The 26,125-nt window shown below is 39.2% G+C and overlaps 1 protein-coding gene across 4 annotated transcripts in view; it reads left to right on the top strand.

Moving 5' to 3' along the window:
* Positions 1-26,125, top strand: part of tafa5a (TAFA chemokine like family member 5a) — a 166,006-nt gene that overhangs the window by 121,317 nt on the left and 18,564 nt on the right. For all 4 annotated transcript variants that reach the window (XM_026148094.1, XM_026148093.1, XM_026148095.1 and 1 more), the window contains exon 3: positions 22,127-22,254. In XM_026148094.1, the coding sequence (XP_026003879.1) occupies positions 22,127-22,254 (128 nt within the window). The remainder of the gene's footprint in view (positions 1-22,126; positions 22,255-26,125) is intronic.

Raw genomic sequence — 26,125 nt, 5'->3', positions numbered from 1 at the left:
TGATGTATACAACCAGATACATAAAGTGCTCTAAAGTAGTAAAAATGCAGTCAGTGCGCATGTTCTAATTATTTTTGCTCAGCAGTAATTTTCCTGCGCTGCTGCACTTCACATGCTGAATTCAGATTTAACTTCCTACGCACACGGGATTGGCAGGATGCTCGTTTGATTCAGCCCCACGCTGTAGCTGTGTGTAAGTGATACCAGCTTTACGTTGACTCTCTCTTCTCCTTATGCCGCATCATCTTTGGAAACTTAATACCAATGCAAGCACTTCCTCCTGATGCTCAACAATAAAAACATCCAACTAGAAACAAAGGTGGCTTTTATTCTCATACTTTGTTAAATTACATTTTTTTTCGTACATCATAAGCTACTGCTCGCATTTGTTTTGCTTCTCATTCATCACCTTAGGTGTCCGCTGGGGGCTCGGATTCATTCAGCGGCATGACAGCAAACCCGACTACAATATATTACTATAGAAACACATTATTTTCATATGTAAGTGGAGTACATTTGTAAGAAGGCATGAAAGAGAAAGAACCGTGTGTGCGTGAGCTTGCAATACGACCATGCGGCACAAGTATTATTCATACATGCACAAGGATGCACAAAAGGGCCACACATTAGTGTGATATCACTAGTCACGAAAAAGGCAAAAAAAAAAAGAAAAAGCAAATGACCTAAAATAATTAGACTAACCACATTCAAGGGAAATTCGACAGTCTTTGTAAGCTGACTTACACATAACAGCAATTATTATGCTTTTATCTGCTTTGGGGACTGCACTGAGTTGAATTATCATTCATGCTGTATTGCTGTTTTGCTTAATTGGAATTTGTTTAGTGGGCTTTTGTAAGGGAGCAAACAGGGAATAAACAGATTTATGGGGAGCTCTGCCAAGTAAAAGGTTATGCATAATTTCAGGCGGATTAGTTTGGATGTAGAGGTCAATAAGGCTAAATAGACAAGAATCATCAACATCCAGGAAGGAGAAGAGGCATCATGAGGGTCCGGGGCCTCCACCAGCTGAACAAACTCTGTGTTACAAGACTTTAAGGCCTCCTCATATGAATCCTGGAGCATGCATTAGCTCCCATTAACATACTCATACATGCACCTTTCTCATACATCAGCACACACATGAGCGGTTAACAGCAGGCATACTATACGTGTGCAAACTAATTATGTCAGTATGTTTATTTCTGCTTGCAGCCCCGAGCCATTGTTCTACTTTAGACTAAGTATGCCACGATGTCATTCATCATCAGCTTCAACGTAGTCACCTTCATTACCGTCGGCCACATCACCATCACGACTGTCATCATAACCCGTCATTACAGCGCTGTGCCACGGTGCTGACGCGCTTGTGTGTTTGTCACAATCTCCGTGCTCTTTGCATTGTTTACGACCTGTTCACTCAGCTGCTGATAATGGCAGTATAAGCAAACAGTGTTTTTTTCTTTTCTTTTCCCTCCACTTTGCTTTAAGTTGCTTCTGTCAGACAGCAGTTCAGTGTTGGTACATCATGCAAGGAAGCGAGCATCCAAAAAACAAACAGCAGGCAGCTGAGATAATAAAAAAGAATGAGAATAATGAAGGGTTTATTTTGCATTGTGTGAAGAGCAAAACATATTGGTTTCTTGTAACACAAAGAGTAATTTAACACTCCATTTTAACTTGAACAAATCTTGCTTTGTTTACATATTCATAAAAATGCTTTAAAGTTTAGTCACAGAAGCCACTCGGCTACGGTACTGGCTACATTACTGCCATCATCCTCACCTCTGTGGTATATTCAAGCACTCCTTGACACACTTGAACTGACACCTCATAAAAGTGGGTTTAGCAACTCTTTGAAGCAGGGGTGTCAAACATAAAGCCCAGTGGCCAGAAATGGCCCGCCGAAGATTACAGTCTGGCTCACTTGATGGTTTTGGAGGACATAAATGTTAGACCATAACATGGTAAAACCATGGTCATTCATAATGAACCAAAGTAAAAAACTAATAGATGAGCAATTAAAAAACAGAAAGTTTGAAGTTTCTATTGAAGAAATGTAAAATTTTTACAGAACATTAACAGTAAAAGAAAAAAAAAATTTTAAACCCATATTCTGCCAAAGGACAAAAATTTCTTTTTATAATTACAGGAGCTAACAGAACTTTTTCTGTAATTTTACACTTTTATTTCCTATAATTTAAGCCCAAAGCAGATTTTCATAATCATGTAGAAAAACTTAGATGTATTTTTGAAATAGCACTTATTTTTCTGATATTAAAATATCTCAGGTATTAAATATGTAGTTAAACTTCTTCATGCTGACAGAAAGAAGAGTTTCACTGGTCTGGCACACACGAGATCAAAATGTATGTGTCCCACAATATGAAAACAGTTTGACATCCCTGCTTTGAAGCTTTCTAAATCTGAAGGCATAAGACAAAACCCAAATTTCACTTCTCTTACAGGAGGCCCCACGTAGACTAAATGTGTCTTCTCTTCCATTCTTCCTTCTTGTAACCACAGTTTTTTCTTTCTAATAATGGAACTTGAAATGATAACTAAACCGTGTGAATCAAATACACAGCTTTCTGTGTTTTTGCTTGTCTGTCTGATTATTTTTGGTCACTTTTGGCCTAAATATGAAATGCAATGGAATTACTGGCTATATTGAATAAGTAGTTTGTGATCATAAGCTGCTTCCAGGTGTGTGCGTGTCAGGCGTTTACAGTTCACAGCTGATGTACCGGTGTCTCTGTAGACAGTGGTGTTAAATGATCTCTTTCACACAGATCCTGTTCACATTGACATTTTCTCCTCTGGCTCGCAGTGCCTTTGGGCTCTCCTTCTTTGTGTGTGTGTGTCCACAAATCTTGGGTTGCCGTTGGCGTTCAGCTATGAGGAAATGTCAGAGTACATCTGTGAAAGAACGATATCGGCAGTACCTGGTGGCCAGTACACACACACACACACACACACACACACACACACACACACACACACACACACACACACACACACACACACATGCACAGGAGAAAAAAAGCCCCGAGCAATGGTACGCCGCACAACCTGCCAGTTATGCACAACAATGGTACCTAGCATAAATAGTATGCATGGAAAGCAGAATGAAGCTGGAAGCAACAATGTGGCAACCAGACAGTTGAGACATTTGGACATGAGGGAAACAAAGAAAGTTTCTCAGTGTCATGATTCTCAGGTTTTAAACTGTGTTTGAACTTGTTTCCATTTTTAAATTTTGTCTTCAGAGTCTGTTATACAAATATACCTCTGTGTGTACTGTTTGTCTGTGTTTGTGAAGCACATTTAGTATAAAAATCTGCTTGTTGTTTATGTGGTATATAAATGAAATGTAATATCATATAGCCCAATAAATAAACTGACAGATATAAAATATACTTCAAGATGTATGAATTTCATAGTTACAAAAAAACACATATTTATATCCACATTTTTGTTTTACATTCTAGCAGAATTTAGAGAAATACTGTACAGTATTTTCATTAATGAAATGTGTGCTCCTCAGCTGTATGCATGGGACTTGTCTACTAAAGGCCCATTCACACAGAGCTAGAAATGGGTCAGTGACCCCCGGCAGTCACAGGTCATTAGGCAAAAGTACATGTTCTCCAAGTTGTTGCTAAGGGAAATTGGTAACAAGGAGGTATATGGTTCTGCATCAAAAACCTTGCAATTGTTTTGGCCACTAGCAGATTAATGCAGTTGCCCAAAGTTTGCTAGAAAAGTTTGACATGTATGCAAACACTTGCCAGCTGCTTGTTGATAGTGGTATGGAAACAGTGAATGAACAGTGAGTGTTTTGCAAGCAAACTACAGGAGACCGGGACAATCTACTATAGTGACCATATTTGGGGGGATGGGGGCAGGGATAGCGCAGGGATAGCTCAGTAGGTAAAGTGGTCGCCCCATGATCGGAAGGTCGGCGGTTCGAATCCACTTAACGGCTACCCTGAGGTACCCCTGAGCAAGGTACCGTCCCTACACACTGCTCCCCTGGCGCCTGCTTAGTGGGCTGCCCACTGCTTCACTGAGTGAATGGGTCAAATGCAGAGAAAAACAAGTAATTTCCCCATGGGGATCAATAAAGTATCCATTATTATTATTATTATTATTATTTGGCATTGGCGTCATGCGATATTATATCATATCTCTATTTATTGAGATAGATAGATATAGCAGAAAAACTCCACCAGATTCCAGATGTATTATGTTAGCATGAACCTTGGAAATTAGCGTAATCTAAACACAGTACAGTGTCAATACATCCAAACCTTTGTGGCCTTACCAAAGGTTATAAGAAGAGTTACTTCTTGACCAGGTGATATGACTTCCTTAATAGAGCGGAGCAAACATGTTATATTAAAATGTTGGCGACGCTTTCATTCAATTCTGGGTTTTATTACCTTTAAACAGTTGGGCTAGCAGTTTCCTTCCTTTTGAAGTCTTTTTGCTAAGCTCAGTTATGAGAATCCAATCTCTCTACGTAAAGGTTAGACATGAGAACAGTTTCTCTCTTTTCATCCAAGTCTTGGCAATTAGCTACAAGTATTTTCCCCACAAAGGCGAAAAATTCCTTTGCTGAATTTATCTCACTTAATTGAAGCAGACTTCTAAGCCAAACTTTTGTGTTTTTAGTTACCCAAAGGCAGCTTTTTGGTGAGGGTGGTAAAACACAGAAAAAAAATGACTTTCATTTTAAAACTGAGAATCTAACATTAATTTCAGAGCATCCCAGTCTATTAAAGAGAATCCAGTTGTAACAGGGTAATATCTTTTCGCATTAAAGATGTTCATTTAGCACATTAAACGACAGAGGAAGCAGCTATCTCAGTTTTTGAAATTTGAGCAGTGAATATGTCATTTAAACTTCAGTTTCATTTTTCTTTGTCTTTTTTACCCTGCCCCGCTCAAAAAAATTAAAAGGTCTGTTTCATACGTTTGTCTCAAGTGCACAAAAAAGAAGCACATCAGACGACTGTAGGCTGTATTTGTGGTGGTCGGCGATTATTAGGTGAATTTCTGTTACGCACACAAATACATGGGGAAAAAAAAATTCAAGACACCCACACAGACATACATGCGTGCACACAGACACAGGGCCAAGGTCTGGAAATGTCAGTCAGCATGCTATCTCATTATTTCTGCCTCTTGAAGTTTCATGAGTGCAGAGGAGCTATTTGGGACACAAATTCACTTCATTGAAAAAAGAGGGGGGAGAAAAAAAAACTCTGGCTTTTTAAAAAGGGCTTGACAGCTTTTAGTGCGCAGATACTCATCAAGGCAGCCAAACGGGTGGAATAATCTTATGAAAATCAGGCAAGGCAATAGACTGGAAAAGAACAAGCTAAGGAAGGAAAGGAGGTGAAGGGAGAAAAAAAGAGAGGAGGAAGAGATGAGATGGGGGGTATAAAAAAAGCATAAAAAGAGGGCAGCTATAAAGTGCAAAAAAGAGAAAACAAAGGTTGTGAGGAAGGTACAGATGAGGGTGAAGGAGGGCGGAAGGGAAAAAGACAAGACGAGGGAAAATTAGCCGAGAGGAGAACAGTTGTGAGCAGAAGAAAAGGCAGATAAAGAGATGGTGGCTAATTACAAAGCGCAGGGATTTATTTTCTTTGCATTGGGTTTTTCTCTCACATGCTGCTGGGCCACCTCCTAATTCCAGCTAGGCTCGATTCAGTTTTAAGGAACGTCTGCCTACCACGGCAGGTCAGATAGTACAGTTAATTATCCAGATAGATGATCCACTGTAAAAGGAGACACAGGAGGGGATTTCCATGATGAAAGCAAATCTCAGAGTTTTAATGGCGCTCAGTTGGGCTTCTTCCAGCCATCTTTTGTTTGACTTTGTTGCCTGACATGTCAGCAAAGAGATTACTGTGTGGGGTTGTGTGTCTCTGTGGGCGAGCTTGCATACGTACACGGTGGAAATTCAAATGAAGCGCAACACAGAGTTATCTTAAATTGTTGGTTTTAAGATACCTGGATCAGCCTTGCTTTTATGTGTGCCCACGTGCTCGGGTGCTTTCATGTGCCATAGAGAAATTCACACACTTGCCGTGAGAAAAGGTACACAAGGAGAAACCCTTGACAGATTCCCAGCACTCCTCTGTGAAATGAAGACACAGTGAATTTGCTTAAAGGGCTACTTGACTTACCATTACAGAGTATAGGGAGGCCTGGGCTGTGTGCTGATGCATTAGAGTGGCAAAGGTGAGCAGAAATGGCAGCCAGTTGACAGAGAAAGTGTCAGAGCTCTATTTTGCAAACACCTCATTGTAGTGCTGATGTTGATTTGTTTCTGTCTAAGAGCAAGCAGGAGATTTAACTACCTGAGTAGTGGTTGTTAGTTCAAGCAGTTAGAAGGCAATAGTCATGGCAAGTGTGTGGCAATTATTTCAATATGCAAGGTGTATCAAAAAGAATAATCCGATTTTAAAGGGCTATACATATATATATACATATACAGTGGGGCAAAAAAGTATTTAGTCAGCCACCGATTGTGCAAGTTCCCCCACCTAAAATGATGACAGGTCAGTAATTTGCACCAGAGGTACACTTCAACTGTGAGAGACAGAATGTGAAAAAAAAAATCCATGAATCCACATGGTAGGATTTGTAAAGAATTTATTCGTAAATCAGGGTGGAAAATAAGTATTTGGTCAATAACAAAAATACAACTCAATACTTTGTAACATAACCTTTGTTGGCAATAACAGAGGTCAAACGTTTACTATAGGTCTTTACCAGGTTTGCACACACAGTAGCTGGTATTTTGGCCCATTCCTCCATGCAGATCTTCTCGAGAGCAGTGATGTTTTGGGGCTGTCGCCGAGCAACACGGACTTTCAACTCCCGCCACAGATTTTCTATGGGGTTGAGGTCTGGAGACTGGCTAGGCCACTCCAGGACTTTCAAATGCTTCTTACGGAGCCACTCCTTTGTTGCCCGGGCGGTGTGTTTTGGATCATTGTCATGTTGGAAGACCCAGCCTCGTTTCATCTTCAAAGTTCTCACTGATGGAAGGAGGTTTTGGCTCAAAATCTCACGATACATGGCCCCATTCATTCTGTCCTTAACACGGATCAGTCGTCCTGTCCCCTTGGCAGAAAAACAGCCCCATAGCATGATGTTTCCACCCCCATGCTTCACAGTAGGTATGGTGTTCTTGGGATGCAACTCAGTATTCTTCTTCCTCCAAACACGACGAGTTGAGTTTATATCAAAAAGTTCTACTTTGGTTTCATCTGACCACATGACATTCTCCCAATCCTCTGCTGTATCATCCATGTGCTCTCTGGCAAACTTCAGACGGGCCTGGACATGCACTGGCTTCAGCAGCGGAACACGTCTGGCACTGCGGGATTTGATTCCCTGCCGTTGTAGTGTGTTACTGATGGTGAGCTTTGTTACTTTGGTCCCAGCTCTCTGCAGGTCATTCACCAGGTGCCCCCGTGTGGTTCTGGGATCTTTGCTCACCGTTCTCATGATCATTTTGACCCCACGGGATGAGATCTTGCGTGGAGCCCCAGATCGAGGGAGATTATCAGTGGTCTTGTATGTCTTCCATTTTCTGATGATTGCTCCCACAGTTGATTTTTTCACACCAAGCTGCTTGCCTATTGTAGATTCACTCTTTCCAGTCTGGTGCAGGTCTACAATACTTTTCCTGGTGTCCTTCGAAAGCTCTTTGGTCTTGGCCATGGCGGAGTTTGGAGTCTGACTGTTTGAGGCTGTGGACAGGTGTCTTTTATACAGATGATGAGTTCAAACAGGTGCCATTCATACAGGTAACGAGTGGGGGACAGAAAAGCTTCTTACAGAAGACGTTACAGGTCTGTGAGAGCCAGAGATTTTCCTTGTTTGAGGTGACCAAATACTTATTTTCCACCCTGATTTACGAATAAATTCTTTACAAATCCTACCATGTGGATTCATGGATTTTTTTTCACATTCTGTCTCTCACAGTTGAAGTGTACCTCTGGTGCAAATTACTGACCTCTGTCATCATTTTAAGTGGGGGAACTTGCACAATCGGTGGCTGACTAAATACTTTTTTGCCCCACTGTATGTGTGTATATGTATATTTATATGTATATATATATATATATATATATATATATATATATATATTTTTTTTTTTTTTTTTTTTTTTTTTTTAAGTAATGGGCATAGAAGCTTGCAGTAATAAGATAAAGATTAAGATACATGACTGAATATAAAGTTTTACATACAAAACTTTGAATGTTATCAAGCACTCATGTGTCGCCCTCTGGACGCTGTTACACTACCTACCAGCAACCACATGAAACTCACAAATCCGGTCTTTCTAACAGTACATTTTTTGATTGTTACTAGGGAACAGCTGTGGAATGAAAGCACTTTGAAATCGAGTAATTCTTTTTGATACACTCTGTATATGCATTTTTGCAGTGGAAGGAGGCATTAAAAAGGCTTTGAGTACAGAGCTGAGAAATAATGTTAGAGGTAGACTGTTTTACATTATAGAGAAATACAAAACCATAATAAGATACTACATTCTTGCAATGAACTTGAAATCTCGTTTCCTCTTCGAAGAGAGGGAGCAGGACTGCAACCATTTGCAGCCAATTGACATCAAAACAGTGTTAAAACAAGATCAGTAAGAGTTAGTCTGCAATTTAATGGGGTAAATTTGGTAATTGCGTGCAATCTGTTTGTGATAATACAGCGATTAAAACAGTGAAAATCACAAATCTGTTGTTATCTATATACACAGAAGTTCAGTTTTAGTGCTTACACTCAGAATCCAGACAAGTGCTTAGCAACCTTGCTTTTACATATTCATATAACCTGAACAAAAGTAAGCAACCCACTTTGATAATAAGATAAGCACCAATGAGCGCATAAGATGATGGTCGAAATGCTTACAATGAGGGTTTCACATCACAACCTGCAGTTCCTTTACTAGGTGGCAAAAGATCTTGCTCTTATTTTGATATGTCAGTTGATGCTAACAAGTTTAAAAAAATGCACTCGCACAGGTTTCAGGTTGGTGTTGTGGCAGGTCTCGATAACATTCAATTGCCTTGTCAGAAAGTTGGTGATAGCTCTAGAACTGTCTGTCTGCCTTCTCTTGAATATAATGGAAGTAAATGTGGTGCTCAAAATATCAACAATATATTCCAATTTCCAAATTTAAAAAAACTGGGACTCTAGTGAGCAGTTTCATGTTAAAATCTTGTTTCCACCAAATTAGCCACAGCAGCCATATGTCCATGTAGAAGGTAATGTTTCCTGTAGTCCTGACATTGTAACAAGATCTCATCTTTGATGGTGTTTCCACAAGTGCTTTGTGGATTTTATGTTTTTGGAGTAACTGGGTCTTGCGAGATATTACTACAGAATTTTTCATATGTAGGGTTTTTTGGTACTTTGAACACCACAAAGGCAAGTGCCAATTACTTCCTTTATATTCAACAGAGGTCAGACATCTCTATGGCCAACAGCTCAAAAACTGGGCAACTCACACCAAATCAACTCATAAGAATAAGAAGAACTACAGTTATGTGGCAAACAGCTCAACTCTGAATGATTATCTTCATAACCACAGGGTTTACTTGATTCATTTCTTTTTGGAGAAAAAAATATGGATGCGCTTAAAAAAGGGAAGGAGGGTAGAGGTTTGTGTCCTCTGCTACCAGCCACAGTAACTATGTTATGTTTATTTTTTCCACATACATGTGTTTAAATGTTTTGGAAATTCCACTTTTCTAAAAAAAAATAATAGTAAAGTGCAGCCCAGCCATATCTGGTGTCCAGCATCAGCAGCCTTTGACACTCTGCTGATTCTGCTACCCCCTCAGACCATATCTGATCTGTACAGCTTGCAATTATCTTAGTCCATCTTCTTATCTTAGTACCATAGCATGCTGAACTACATTTATTATATCCGACTGGATGTGTCTTTAGGTCTTCTTTCTTTTTCGTCATTTTTCTTGCTGTATTTCTTTCCCCTCTCTCCCACTCTCTCTCTCTCTCTCTCTGACATACACAGACACAAGCCCATCTTTCTCCTGTCATCTCAGGCTTGGCGTTAGACAGAATTTATTAGGGCAAGATGCTGGCTGTTGACATGAGTGTGATCTACCATTTGGTGGGAAGATAAGTGTCCTATGGAGGGTTTAATAATGTTCTCCCCTCTCTACGTCTTATCTTCCGCTGATGAAACCGAGGCTGATATGTTCCCTGACATGTGCATAGCTTGAAACCTTTATGTGTGTATTTATTTCTGTCCATGCCTGCCCGCTTTTCATGTGTGGGATGTTTTTATCACCCCTGAATCTAATAAGTTTCAACATAAGCCACTGCCCTCACACCAGCGCCATATCAGAGCAGTAATATGGTTGAATGGTAACAGGGTCACTATGCAAGGGAGATCAGTTTAGTTAGTCATGCAAGACCAAATGTGAAGAACGTTTTTTCACCCAACTTTATGGTTTATGATTTCTCATTATAAATGGTTGCTGGATGTTTTTCTTTATAGTTTTTCTTTAAAACTCAAAATTGAAAATAAATGCTGATGCATCTTGCACTAACTCTGCCTTTGAAATTCAAAAAGCTGACAGGTATCAGTGACAGCTGGAGCTGATTTATTCAATTCTGTTCTACACTTTTTAAAGCGCCACAGGCCATTTACGAACAAAATTGTTGAGCGACTCCTCTTAATTTTGATTTCAGGTATTTTCTGTCTCCTTGCCATCAAACACCTAGCCATGCAGTCTGCCTTTATATACATTTGTCAAAGAATGGTTCATTTTAAAGAGTTTTGTGAACCTGAGTGTGGTACTCTAATAGGATGGCACAATTGCAACAAATCTGTTTCCTGTGGTTTAGCAACTCAGCCATGAAGTAGCAGACTGTGCAAAGTAACAGAATGGCAGCGCTCTTCTCAATAATTATAATAACTACAGAGTAACAAATCTCTGGCATTAACATCAGCACTAACACCGAGAGCCTGGAGCTTTATGGCACAGGTTTCCACGTAGGTGTAATGCGCAGGTGGCACAGTTCTTTTGTCAATATAGACTATGATGTTCTGTCTTCTCTATACAATACATCAGCAATGGAAGCAGCAGTGAGTCATCAGTTTGGAGGTTTTTCATGCTTGCTACACCAACTGTTCCTCTTGATATGCTCCACTCCATGTTGGCGCAAGTATGGCGAGGTGCACTGACAAGGATAACAGAAAGCAACACAAACATAAATTACAACGATATGCAGCAATGACTTTCACAATGAGCTGAAGTGAAACAATTTAAATAACTGATCTGTGTGTGGATCCGGCAGGATTGGACACAAATGCAGACTCGACAGGCAGGCAAAAAGTAAACTCTAAATCAGTTTTATGGCTGGACAGAAGGAAAATCAGAAAACTAAACTGGGAACACTAGAGACTAAACTAGGACCAGAACACACAGATGGGTATGAGGGAGATTGCGACACAGGACAGAGGAAGACGCTGACATAAATACACAGAAGGATAGCACATCTTACACGAATAACCATAACAAGAGAGGGGAAGCAAAACTGAACAGAATGAACATGAAAAAACGAGACCTTCACAATAAGACAGGACATGGAGGATCATGATGGAGGAGTGGAGGAGAGGCAGATGAGAGGGAGCGGGAACACGAGGGAGAGAGAGCAGACATGACGGGCGGGGGAAACATGGATAAACATGACGGAATAAAACACAAGGAGGGGAAACAAGGCACAAGAACTCATACAGTACAAGCACATAAACACAGGCACGCAGAGGGCACAAGGGGAATCTAATAAACAAAAGCTAAACAGAACAACCTAGGTACTATAGAATAAACTTAAGACTAACAAAGTCTTAAACATAATTAATAATACAAAATGACAAAAACACGAGAAAACTCAAAACCCTGGGTGGAATACACAGGGTTTTCACAGGTAATGGTTTTTTTAGACCCGTTGTCATTGATTGTCAGGAAAGCAGTGATTTAGGCCAATCCTAATTTTGCTTTGCACATAAAAAATATTCTCAGTGTCTTCCTCACAGTGAGGAATGCATCTTATTAAAGCTGGTGTTCAGTGTCCACATATAGCTAAAGCTGTGGTATCATTATCGCAGTGGAACTGAACTGGTGCATCTCAAATTTTAGGGTGTCATGGTAACTGTACTAATGATACCTTTGGCATTTAAAAATAAAATAGTGATCATGTATCATTGAGGCACTTCTGATAACATTGCAAACAATTGTTCAGCTGCTTTTTCTTTTTGTATTATTTTGTATCAGTTACCGTTAAAAACTTTCTTGCCATTTGATGGCGCTTATACACAAAATACATAAATAGAGATAAATTTACTTATAGACAAAGTTAACTGATAGCATTATTGCTATTTTTTGTGTAGATAGATACTGGTACTAACAAAGGTTGTCTTATCTTAAGAATAAGGATGTAGCTGAAGAAGTTTAGGTCAAATACATCTCACAGCATCTAGAGAGGTTCGGGTTACAAACATTTATGCGTAACTGTTCAAGTCCAGCTGCTCAAAGTCATACAAAAGGGCTTTTACAATTTTTAATTCCGAATCACAGGAACCTGCAAGTTATAATGCTAAACGTTAGTGACTGTAATTAATGAAAACCGGTGATATTTGGTGGAGTTTTTTGGCTTTTTGACCTACTGGTAATATTTTTAAAAAATGCAAAAAGGATGTTAAATGGTGATTATTTTCACTTAAAAAGTCAATAGGACAAATCTCCATTAATCACACTTCAAAACCAGCTGGAAATCTGTTATGTCAACCTGAAATGTCTCTGTGGCTTCATTATTAAATCTTAACATCATTCATCTGACACAAGTGTGATAACTTATCTGTCGACTGTCATCACTGATGGAGCTGTTTTATAGTTCTTGCTGTCAAAAATGACACTTGTAATATACCACTTGTACACGCGCATATATAACAGCACTCATTCCCTCATTACTGATATTTACCAGACATCACGATACATCTTCATCAGCTGAGGGTCACCCTACTGGATGGTAATTCAGAAGTTAAACAAAACCTGTTTGTGAATTGTTTAGTGACCTTGATGACAACATTCATTAGACAGATTCACAGTAATGGATTAAATAACAAAAGGAAGAAGAAAAAAGAAACTCTTGAGAGCACTGCCAGGCCGCGAGCTATTACATCTGACATGATTTTCGCTTCACCCAAGTGAATAGTTTGTTTACAATATGTCCTTTAATTTTCCCCTTTGCATCTTCAAAGGCTTGCTTTACATCATTTCTGCTACATTACACTTACTGCTGCCGAGTAGTTCTGTTTATAGTTCAGAAGTTTTTGTACTCACACATAAACTGTGAGTACAAAAACATCACACAAGGACATTATTCCACAAAAGACTATATTTAAAAATCTTAAACAGATTAGGTTAGTAGTATTAAAAGGAAAACAAATGTTTTGTATTTCGGACAGAGCATGTTAGGGTAGAAATAGAAAACTTTTTATTGCCCACGCATGGAAGTACAATGCAATTTAGAATGTTTGTTTTGGAGGTTTTCTTGAGAAAAATGTTGAAAATACTTGTTAGACTCAAGAATTTCCTTGAACTTTGAACTTGAAGAATGCAGCTGTTAAAAGGAGCGGCTGGGATGCTAATTCAGACTATTGTAGGGTCACGGCAACAGGTAGCTGAGGCAAAAGCTTGTCGCCATTTATCTTTGGAACGCTGTCAACATATAAAGATGGCGTCTTCAGTATAATTACACAAAACCAAATAAACACATGGACAGAGTTAGCACACCCATCTATTTATTACATCCATAATATTTGAGCTCTTTTACAGAGTAACAGGTGGAACCTGTCTGATTTATTACAATCCAGGATTTTGTACCCTTTTTCCTATTGAAGTTTGTGCTCTACCGTGATCTAAAGAGCTCTCTCAGGCCTTCAGAAAAACAGAAGAAAGAAGCTGAGGATGCCTGTGGAGATTGTGAAGGATGGTAGTTAAAAATGCTATGGTTTGGGGTTGCTTTGCTGCCTCGGGGACTAGGGAGGTCGGAGTCAACAATGAATCTTTCATTAAATGAAAGATTATATGAGCCCATCTGCCAGCAAGCTGAAGCTGGAGTGGACATTTTAATATTATATGAACTTGAACCCAACTTTCGCATGTCCATCGAGGAATAGCTGAAAAAAAGAAGAAACTTTTGGAATCGGACAGCCAAAACCAAATTTAAAACATGTCAAAATAGATCTAAAAGAAAAGATTTTGAAATATCCAGCAATAGTAGCACTCAAAGCTCTTTCTACTGGAAGTCTCAGGTAACCAATATTATACACACATTCATATCTTGTATCTATACCTAAACACTTTTATCTAACATTTACACATAAACTGACACTCTGAAAGCATCAGACACAACTTAGGGTACAGTATTGTGCGCAAGGATGCTGTGGCAAACGGGCAGGCAAAGCCAAAATTCAAGCCACTGACCTTCCGATTGGTTGATGACCAGCTCTATCACCTGAGCCACCGCTGCCCCCAAAATATGAGTAATAGTATAATATCAATGTGCAAAATGGAGAGACGACACCTGTTGCAGTTCATGTGAACTATGTGCATGTAAAACATAAAGGATATAAATTACATCTCTTAGGAACACCTGTAAGGAAAAGCTTGTTAGAGAAGATGTGAAGGCCAGGGAATTCTTCAAAGTTACTAGTTTGTAAGAAGTGTTCCTCTAATCACGTCCGTTTTTATAGCTTATTTTGTGACAAGCTGAGATTCAGTAATTGTTCCAGTGGGAATAACAGCACAAACCTTTGGAAAAGCTTTACATAAAGGGACTCCGGGTTCTTCGCTCATTTGTACATGTGAACAGTGATGGAATTAAGAACTAAGAAATGGTGTTTGAAAAAACAGAAAAGTTCAGCTTATGCCTGATGCAGAGATTATGACCAACCAAAAATGACCAACATTGTCAGTCACCACTGTCCACTTGTGACATGAGAAATAATCAGGATAGTGTGGTTTCAGACACCATATGACAAGCACTTCATTTCAAAGCCTACTGAACTGGGCAGGGATGCAGGGAGGCTTTAAGGAGGATCAACAATACTGATCTTACAGATACTTAGCACTTCTAGATGTCTAGAGATTGATAGCCAGTGAACTGTTTAACAGGCAAACTGCAACAATAACTTTTGAAATGCATCTTCCGCAGAATGACAGGGCAATGCGCTTATGCACATATGCTGACAGTTTTTAATAGGTTTCAGATTTTGAACTGTTTGAAATTGCTTTCTTTTGCCTTGTGAAACTTTGTCCCTGAAGTAAAAATAGTGAAGTTAAACATAGATTATATTCCTTGGGTGCAGCTAGCCTTGAGGCGAAATGCAGTAGCGCCAAGTAATTCAACCTGAAGCAGCATGTCAGCAAAACGCACTCAATAATAACAATGCTTCACACGGATGTCAATTTGAAGCTCCCGTTTTACTGAGCTGACACCTTGTTCACGGTACTTGCGTTATTTGGCAATGTAGTGCTCGATAAGGTATGCATATTCTATAGATTGATTGCTATATAAATATTGTTTATGGTGATAAGGTATTAACATCGAGAAGCATGCTTGCCGATGATTTGCATGCGAGGTTATTACAGCTACTGAAGGTGCCCTTCGGGAAAATTTATAGATATGGAAGCGAGCACAATTCCCACCCGTTTTATAAGACAGCGAATACGCCGTGAAAAAAATATGATGTATGTTTGCACTACAATTCATTCTAGGTTTCACTGTTACCCATTAAAGAATACAATTTTCAATTCATAAATGCATACTGATATGAGTATGAATGTATCCTTCTTACTTTATCTCGCCCATATCCTGTAATGGTCAAGAATGTTATCTAGATACGCTCTTCCTCTACTTTGTCTTCATCCATTCTCATCTATCTGTCTCAGTTCATCTCCTTTTCATTTTTGTGGCTCTGATTTACATGTTCATGTGGATGTGTGTTGCATGGTTTTCATCCTTTAATATTTTTTCTCAAACACAGTTTTTCAGTTGTAAAGATTGAGAGCCAAGCCAAACCACGAGGCCTTGATTAAACACCTTATCTTTAAAGGGGTTTGTAAAAGCAACCTATTGCACCACATACATAATGACCCTTAGTTTGTTTGTTTTTTTCTTTTATTATCTATTTTTCCTCCAGCAGCCATTATTTTTGAGAAATCTTGTCAAGCTTTTGTTTACAATAATAATGTTTGTTTATAAGGAAATCCGCACGGGGCACGTTTAATGTCACCGGATATTTTCACGTTTTGAGTTAAACAGATTTCAAATTGTCCTTTACATCACAGTTTATGACAAATGTTGTTTAAAAAGTTCATGTTCCTGATTGGAGTTGCGATTGGGAATGCAGCTTCAATTTGATGTCATTTTGACTGCGTTTTTCCACTTTCTTAATATCTTTCTAAAACACAGGAAAGGAAACATGCTTCCGACGATGTTGCGTAGATGGATGAAATTTGAAGATAAGATAAGATAAGATAAGACTTTATTACGGTAATCCCTCGGGTGGGTTCCTCTGGGAAATTCGGTTTCCAAATATTTTCGATACAAAAAAATGTTCATGCCTTTTTAATTTGTCATTTATTAAAATTATAAATATATATTTTAACTCAAAAGTACAGTTTTTAAATTTAACCCTAACCCTTGTGCGCGTTTTTTATTTTGACAGCGAATGCGCACCTGCGGACCACTTATGTGCAGCCCTGGTTATTTAGCTCGTCATATTGCAGCCACAGAAATTATTTTGTCCATGAAACCATAAAGCTGCACTTTCTTTTTGCCTTATAGTCTCATTTGTCATAACTTCTCCGTTTTGTGGTAAGCTTTTCTTTGGCTGTCACTTCTTCACCCCGACCTGTCTTATTTGGCTCAGCAGAACTAAAATATATATACTGCTACTTTTACACACGGACTCACATAAGCTCAGCGATTCTCTGCGCGATCAACCTCTCACATGTTTAAGCTTGCTGCGGGAGATTTCACTTGTCATGTTTGCATAGTAAGCTAACGATTAATAAGACGATGTCAGAGGAATTGGTGCACAAATTATCATCACTCACAGATCAGTGCTGTCATTGCAAAGTGAAAGCAAAAAAACCAGCACAAATTCAAACGCGATTTCAATATGTCACATATTGACAGTGGCTCACCGATGCCAATGACATAATTACCCAGCTACATTTCTGAAAGAATGCAAAAGCATTGACATATATTTTTCCTACAATAGCCCGACGGGCAGGGCAGAGAGATTTTTGTAGCCCGACTGGAAAGATCGCTAGCCCCAGGACGTCGGGCTAGCGATATTGCGAGCCCTGTATCTGATTGAGGAATCACTCATCTTTGGAAAAGAGAGTTTATTACAGAGAAATGTCTCTTTCCAAAATAAAAGCTATACTATCCGCTTCTTCTGGGCTATATTCTCAGCAGCATATTAAACATATCAGGTCTCCATAAGGAGAATCCTGTGCTAACAGCTGTCTAAGGCTACGTTCACACTGCAGGTCTTAATGCTCAATTCCGATTTTTTGATCAAATCCGATTTTTTTGTCTGCTCGTTCACACTACAAATAAAATGCGACAGCAAACGCTCTCTAGTGTGAACGCTCAAAGCGGCCCGCATGCGCAAAAGAAGATGTCACACACAACGCGCTCTGTTTAGACCCAGAGCAACAGTATTGTTTGACTGATGGCCCTTAATATAAAGACTTCGGTCTTCACGTTTCCCAATTTTTGCTTTAAGTTATTTTGTTATTTACATAATAATGTAAATAACCTAATAATGATCCTTATTGCCGTTTAAGAGAGGAGCAGTGCTTCAAATGATAGCTGTAGATTTCTGTCAGAATCTGCAGATTATACAGTACAAATAAAATGTTCACATTGTCTTCCCAACAGTTTCACTGACATCCACACTGGATGGCCAGGAAGCGTTCGCCATGTCTTCTCGGGTGCTGATAATTGGCTTCAGTCTTGTGTCGGTGACGTAAAAGGCGGATTTAATGCGACTTGACCGTTCAAACAGCAGTCGCTTTCTAATACATTGGATATGTATCGGATTCAGTACCACATACGAAAGTGACCCAGATCGGATTTGAAAATATCGGATTTGCGCCGTTCACACTGTCATAGCATGATCGGATATGGGTCGCATAGGGTCAAAAAATCGGATTTGATGCGCTTTCGCCTGCAGTGTGAACGTAGCCTAAATGACTCGGCTAAAGTTAGTAGCATGCTTGTTGTTTTTGTCTTTGCACTAGGATGATGTCGGCGTAAATGTGCAGTCATATTCGTTGTGTTCCCACTAGTGCTTTCAGGTTAATCTCGTTGAAATGACCTTAACGCCACAACACGGCAAATCTCCGTTAACGAGCTACCGCCGATCGCCCCGTGCATGGGGCTAGACGGCCAACACGTTAACGAGCTAACTGCGCTAACACACTAGTTCACACCAATGTAATTAAGCATTGCATGGCACATCCAACATACTGTTTTACTTTAGTCCATGACTCGCTTACCTTCAGGGTCATACGTCACATGAAAACCAAAATAATTCCAAACGCCAGATCTGAATGAGGGTGGGGGAGGTCCATCTTGCAAGGAGAGCTTAACTTCTGTCTCGCTAGCTTGCCCTGCGCTCTTCCTCCTGACTATGCTGTCTGTGTTGAGCGCTCAGTGGATCTGCGCTCGACAGTGCAGCCTAGGCGGAGTAGTCGAACGCAGATTCACTGAGCGCTCAACACAGACAGCATCGTCAGAAGGAAAGTTGATAAAATAAATTACAAATGTTGTATTGTTCGATACATATGCGTACCGAACCGAAAGCACTGTATCAAACGGTTCAATATCGATACGAATATCGTTGCACCCCTAATATATATATATATATATATATATATATATATATATATATATATATATATATATATATACACACACACACACAAATGGTTGAAATGGTTGTCACGAGTACATGCAGATGTCACATGTATTATGCTTTAGGTTTAGGGGCCTGTGTTTATGTGCATGTATATTTGTTGGAGTTCCATAATGAAATATCTCCTAGAGCGTTATCTGTGGTAGCCTTTTGTTTATGTTTACATTTGTTTACATTTATGTGCATGTCTGGGTGATTCCGATGTTGCACGATGGTGGTTAACATGTCATGTTTGGTTTGTTGTTAGGTAACGTGTCTGAATAACACATTAGTAAGGGATGGGACATGTAAATGCCAGACATGAAAATGAAATATTCATTCATTTACTCATTTAATATTCAGTAAATTCATCCGGGCTGCTATTATGCAATCTGGTGCTAATATGTTATCATAGAGGCTCTTTTCCAAAGCCACGAGTTTAATGTAAATTTGTGATCCTTTGATGATGCTTATTGATGATTCATTCTGCAGCATGGCCTGTCACAGAAAGCAGCTAGCTGCATATATCTTGTCTGATTTTCTATAACTCACAAACTTCTGCTGCAGCTGAAGACAATAAAGACTCCTGATAACTTAGTGGGGCTATATGATGGATGACTTACAGTCGAAAACTCAGTAAGAAATAAGCTGAACCCCTGAACGGAAGCTTATTTACAATTGAAAACTGCAGATATTAAAATTACCTATTGAACGGCCGTGTTTGTACGTCAGGATAAATACAATTACGGGGTTCTTTTGTGATGAAAAACCATTTAATCCGAATTTTAAAAGTACTGCGCAAATATCTCTAGCCACCCATTTCATTATGTTTTCCTTCCAGTGAGTCAGACTGTCGTGCAATATCTTAAAGTGGTTTTGAGCAACACTTCTCCAGCTTTCTAAACTTTTTCTTTGGACATTATCTGCTTTTTTGAACATTTTCAGAGGAATGTATTTTTAATCTTTAAGCTACATAAAACTGACCTATTCAAGCACAAAAAAGAGACGCATCCATACATAACAGAAAAACTGAGCAAAGAACCAATTCCAAATTGTATCTTTAGATACTTTGTTACAACCAGTCTGTGGCAAAATCACATAATTTGTTTCTGATTTCTTTATTTAAATCTACAGAAAATGATACCGATGATAACACAGTTTGACAGGCATAATAATAATATTTTAGCTCCAACAAGGTGATTCCAAAACTTGGCATAACTCAGTATGGTGTGCAATGTGCCCTTAATAAAAGAAATCTGAGGAAACTGAACAAGTGGAGGACAAAAGTGATATAGTACTATCTACAGCAGATGAACTGGACCTGAAAGCCATGTCCTTAAGAAAAGGGAAAAAATAGCAAAGACCTGACACAGGATCTGAGAGACACATCTGGCCCTTCAGCTTGTCAGCCTCATAAGAAATGACCTCAGTGTAAGGTGGCTGCCAAGCAGCCATTCATGAAAAATCTAAAATATGCAAAATTATACAAGGACTGATCTGAAAATTGTTGGAAACAGGTCTTATAGAGTGATAAATCCACATACCTTCATCAGTATGTACGGAGGAGCTCAAGAGAGTAACACCAGTGAGTGTCTACAATCATCTGCAAAACACGGTGGAGGTGCCGTCATGTTTGGGGCTGCATTTCAGCCTGGATAATAAAACACAAATTTAAATAGTCAATCATTGATTGGTCTTCCTAGAGCCGGGATTTCAACATTGTTGAAGCATTGTGGGATCATCTTGACAGAGAACAGAACAAAAGGTAGCCAACATCCAAAGAAGAGCTTTGAATGTCTTTTAAGAAGCCTGGAGAAATATTCTGAAGACTATTTAAAGGAAAAGACAATAAAACTGAAAAACAGGTGGTCACACTGAGTGTTGACTATTAGAATTGAACAAACTCTGTGTTTGTCTTGCATTTTCCAAGCAAAAAAACACAACATTTCTTTTCACATTACTGTGGATAGATAGCCAAATAGTGTGACAGTGTAACACACAATGCCTGCAATGCAACAAGGACCTGCTCAAAGCAGTGAGCAGCAGTACTGCCCCTTTTTGGGACACAAAATATATTAAGAATGTCCAAAACAAACAAAAAATCTCCAATATTCACTAGAAAAAGTAGAATTAAAATAAGATGCTATTTGCCTTCAACTCAAGCACTAAAGACAGGGATGACTGGGAACCTATGCCAGCGTAAGTGCAGGTGAAAGAATACATTGCACCTCCAACAACACTCTCTTTGAATTGACAGAAGCCTGCTTCAGTTGTCAATACATTTATCAGTCTTGTCACTGTGTCTCAGTCTGTCAGTGAAGCCTAGTACGTGTTCAGCCTCTATGTAATGGGCTGAATCCTATTGCTTTTGAGAGACGAGTAGAAACTAACTAACTGGAGTCTGAAACTTCAATAAAGCACAGCAGTGCTGGAAAAACATTTGTCATACAGCTATGACAAAATGTGCACTGAATGTCCCAGATTGTTCCAACTGTATTTAACATATGAATTGTTTTTATTTTGTTTTTTAAATCCCTTGTGGTAAAAATTTAGGTGGCGTGCTAACAAAATATATCATCCTGGTTGAAATGTTGCTGAAGGCAAGATGGCTGTAAAGCCTCCTAAATATCATTTGAGATGTTTGATTTTATTTACCTGACTGATCACAGCTCTCTCCATTTCACTCCATCTGTCTGATTCTCCCCATCTTTCCCTCATCTCTCACTGTCATCGTCTGCGTTCATACCTCTCAATTGTCCCTTTACTTCATTGCTCTTCATCTACCTCCACATCTCATCTCTCACCCCACCACCACCACATTGCTCCTTCTTTTTTCCATTTATATTTCTACATTTTTTTCACATCTCTGCTTTTCCATCATTTTTCAATCCTGTTATAACTTTGCCCGTATCTGTCTTCCTCCATCTGTCATTCCCCGACCCGCTCTTCTTCTGTCTTAATCGTTACATCTTTGCATTGACTTCTCCCTATCATTTCTCTTCATCTGTTTATTTCACCCCCCAACCCCCCCAGGTCACTCTCCTAATCACTCTTTTTCTCTCTGTGTCTCCTCCGCAGCTGGTATTGTTCGGAAAAAGCAATGGTGTGAGATGGTGCCATGTTTGGAGGACGAGGGTTGCGACCTGTTAGTCAATAGATCTGGCTGGACTTGTACGCAGCCCGGAGGCCGAGTTAAAACCACTACGGTGAGTTCAGGCTCTCTTTTAGTGTCTCAGGTTACACAAAACCACTCACAAGCTGGTCGATGTGCTTAGAAAACCAACTGAAGTGTACAACCAAACCAAGGATGCTTTTTTAAAACAAAATAACAGTAATTAAAAAGTAAAGGTTAAGAGAGCTTTTTGACAAGCTGACTCATTGTACAGGGTGGGCCATTTACCGTAATAACACCGTAATAACTTGGGAATGGTTGGTGGTATTAAAGTCCTGTTTGTGGCACATTAGTATATGTGAGGGGACAAACTCCTCATGATGGGTGGTGACCATGGTGGCCATTTAGAAGTCGGCCATCTTGGATACAACTTTTGTTTTTTCAATAGGAAGAGGGCCATGTGACACATCAAACGTATTGGTAATGTCACAAGAAAAGCAATGGTGTGCTTGTTTTCAACGTAACTTTATTCTTTCATGAGTTATTTACAAGTTTCTGACCACTTGTAAAATGTGTTCAATGTGCTGCCCATTGTGTTGGATTGTCAATGCAACCCTCTTCTCCCTCTCTTGACACACTAATCGCAACACCGTTGGAGAAATGCCAGCACAGGCATCAATTATCTGTAGTTTCAGGAGCCGCACATCTCGTATCTTCACACCATAGACAATTGTCTTCAGATGACCCCAAAGATAAAAGTCTAAGGGGGTCAGATCGGGAGACCTTGGGGGCCATTCAACTGGCCCACGACGACCAATCCACTTTCCAGGAAACTGTTCATCTAGGAATGCTCGGACCTGGCACCCACAATGTGGTGGTGCACCGTCTTGCTGGAAAAACTCAGGGAACGTGCCAGCTTAGGTGCATAAAGAGGGAAACACATCATCATGTAGCAATTTCAAATATCCAGCAACCTTGAGGTTTCCATTGATGAAGAATGGACCCACTATCTTTGTACCCCATATACCACACCAAACCATCACTTTTGTTGTTCCAACAGTCTTGGAGGGATCCATCCAATGTGGATTAGTGTCAGACCAATAGCGGTGGTTTTGTTTGTTAACTTCACCATTCACATAAAAGTTTGCCTCATCACTGAACAAAATCTTCTGTGTGAACTGAGGGTCCTGTTCCAATTTTTGTTTTGCCCATTCTGCAAATGCTGTGCGCCGATCTGGGTCATCCTCGTTGAGATGCTGCAGTAGCTGGAGTTTGTAAGGGTGCCATTTGTGAATAGCTAATACCCGCCGAAGGGATGTTCGACTAATGCCACTCTCCAGTGACATGCGGCAAGTGCTACGCTGTGGGCTCTTGCTGAATGAAGCTAGGACAGCCACTGATGTTTCTTCATTAGTGACAGTTTTCTTGCGTCCACATTTTGACAAATCCAACACTGAGCCAGTTTCACGAAACTTAGCAAGCAGTTTGCTAACTGTAGCATGGGAGATCGGTGGTCTCGTAGGGTGTCTTGCATGGAAATCTGCTGCAATAACCCGGTTACTGCGTTCACCAGATATCAACACAATTTCGATCCGCACCTGACGTCCTCACGTGTTAACCTCTTCGACATGTCAATGGCTGTGAACAAAGAGAAACTTGTAAATAACTCATGAAAGAATAAAGTTACATTGAAACCAAGCACACCATTGTTTTTCTTGTGACATTACCAATAAGTTTGATGTGTCACATGGCCTTCTTCCTATTGAAAAAACAAAAGTTGTATCCAAGATGGCCGACTTCTAAATGGCCACCATGGTCACCACCCATCTTGAGGAGTTTGCCCCTCACATATACTAATGTGCCACAAACAGGACTTTAACATCACCAACCATTCCCATTTTATTACGGTGTATCCATATAAATGGCCCACCCTGTACAGTACAGCTTTGTTCTCAATAAAAGCTCTGATCTGCAAGCATAGCAAAGCCATTTCAAATCACTGTTTTCAGCCTCAGTTATTTGGCTTGAAACATTTTTACTGTTATTGACATTAGACAGTGATTGGGCTACTTCAGAACCCTTTAAGAATCTGGATTTTCAATGTGAAACACTTGAAGTTTCAATTTTACAACGCTTTTTCATGGATTTAAAGAATATAAAAAAACGTTATATAATGTTATACATTCTGTCAGTCAATCTACTTAACACAAAAACTGGTGTAGTCCTCTGCTGCTTGCAGCCCATCTGGTTCAGGGTTCAACATGTTGTGTGATGTACATACCTCGGTTGTAACAACTGGTTTTTTGAGTAACTGCTGCCTTAACCCAGAAAAGCTTAACCCAGAGAACTGCTGCTCACTAGATTTTTTTGTCTCATCATTTTGGGATTTTCTGTAAATCCTAGAGATGGTTGCATTAGAAAGTGCCAGCACCAACAAAACAGCAAACAAACAAGTTCAAAGCCTCTTAAATCACCTTTCTTCCACAATCTGATGCTCCAACAGGTGGTCTATACAGTGTCCACCTACCTACCTAAATGCATTGAATTGCTAATATATGATTAGTAGATTAGATATTTGCATTAGCGAGCAATATAACAGGGATAGCTAATAAAGTGGCCAATAAGAGTATTCCTTTGGATTTTACAGTTACAGACACATTTTAAGTTTCTCTATTGACTGTGCACTGTGTCAGTTGTTTGTGCAAGAAAACAAACAAAAAAATGAAGAAAAGAAAAAGCATTCAAAGATGCTACCTGTACAGCTTAGAACTGAGTTTACATAAGCTGCTGAATAGAAAACTGACCTATGGACACATGTATGGACACCGGTAAAGTGATAGCAGTAGTTACTGTGGTGCAAGCATTTGTCGGAAGTGAGATACCCAGATGTTTTACTCTACCATATTTCTATAAATAAAGCTGAAGCATTTTGACAGAATGCAGGTTGCATTAAAGTAAAATACAAATCACTCAGAAAAAAAAGAGAGTAATTTTGCATCGCTAACTACAGTAACTTACTAGTACGATTAGCAAGTAGGAAGAAAATTAGCTAGTAGGATTAAAATCAGCTAATAGTTAAATGTAGTACAAGGCATGTCTTCTTGTAGAAGATTACAAGAAGCAGTTCTTGTACATGGTCCCTGAGAAATTAACATACTACAAAATACAATACAGCTAACATTAGCAAAGGATACTGAAACCATGCTTTACTTAAGCCATGTTGGCTAAAGTAAAGGAAGTTTCTAAACATATATTGCCTTATCAGATTTTTTGTACTGTCTGCACAGATAAACATTATATAAAAAAAATACTAACATATCTTTGCAATTTCATATTTGTTAGCCTTTTTTGTTCACTTTCAGCTAGCTCATGGAATGACAAAAATGTTTTTCAAAAAACAGTATTATTTCATAGTTTCATAGCTCTTTCAAATGGCAGATAAACAATAACTTGTATTCATACAGTCATTTTGGCATATTTTAAATTAATGTGGAAAACATTTAATATATTTATACAGAGTAGGTAACTGGAATATACTATAAATGTTACCCAACACTATGGTCTCTGAACACTGAGTTGAAAGATGCTAAAATGATACATTAAGCTAAGGAAAAAATTGCAGGGAGGCAAGATAGATAGTCATTACAGGCAACAATCTTTTGTATTATAAACGGACCGTTCATAATATATTGTATACATTATATAAATATTCATTAGTGCAGCTCTAAACAACGCACTTAGGTAATGCAAGAAAATGAATTTATCATCCTTGTTGCTTATTTGAAAAAAATGATGTAGCCCTGTTTAGCATAGCCATTTAAGCTCTGTTTCAGCACCTCTTTCAAGACTGTACTTGACAAGATTTCAAGTGCAGTCTGGAACCATTTCACAGCCTCCTGAAAATGTTTCTTTTCACCCTCCTTGTCTTCAGCTCATCTCCAAACTGAACGCGCTTTGTTTACTTC

This window comes from Astatotilapia calliptera, chromosome 17 (assembly GCF_900246225.1).
Source record: "Astatotilapia calliptera chromosome 17, fAstCal1.2, whole genome shotgun sequence".
Classification (NCBI taxonomy): domain Eukaryota; kingdom Metazoa; phylum Chordata; class Actinopteri; order Cichliformes; family Cichlidae; genus Astatotilapia; species Astatotilapia calliptera.
Note: the sequence above shows the minus strand (reverse complement) of the source record. Positions and strands in the feature narration are given on the sequence as shown.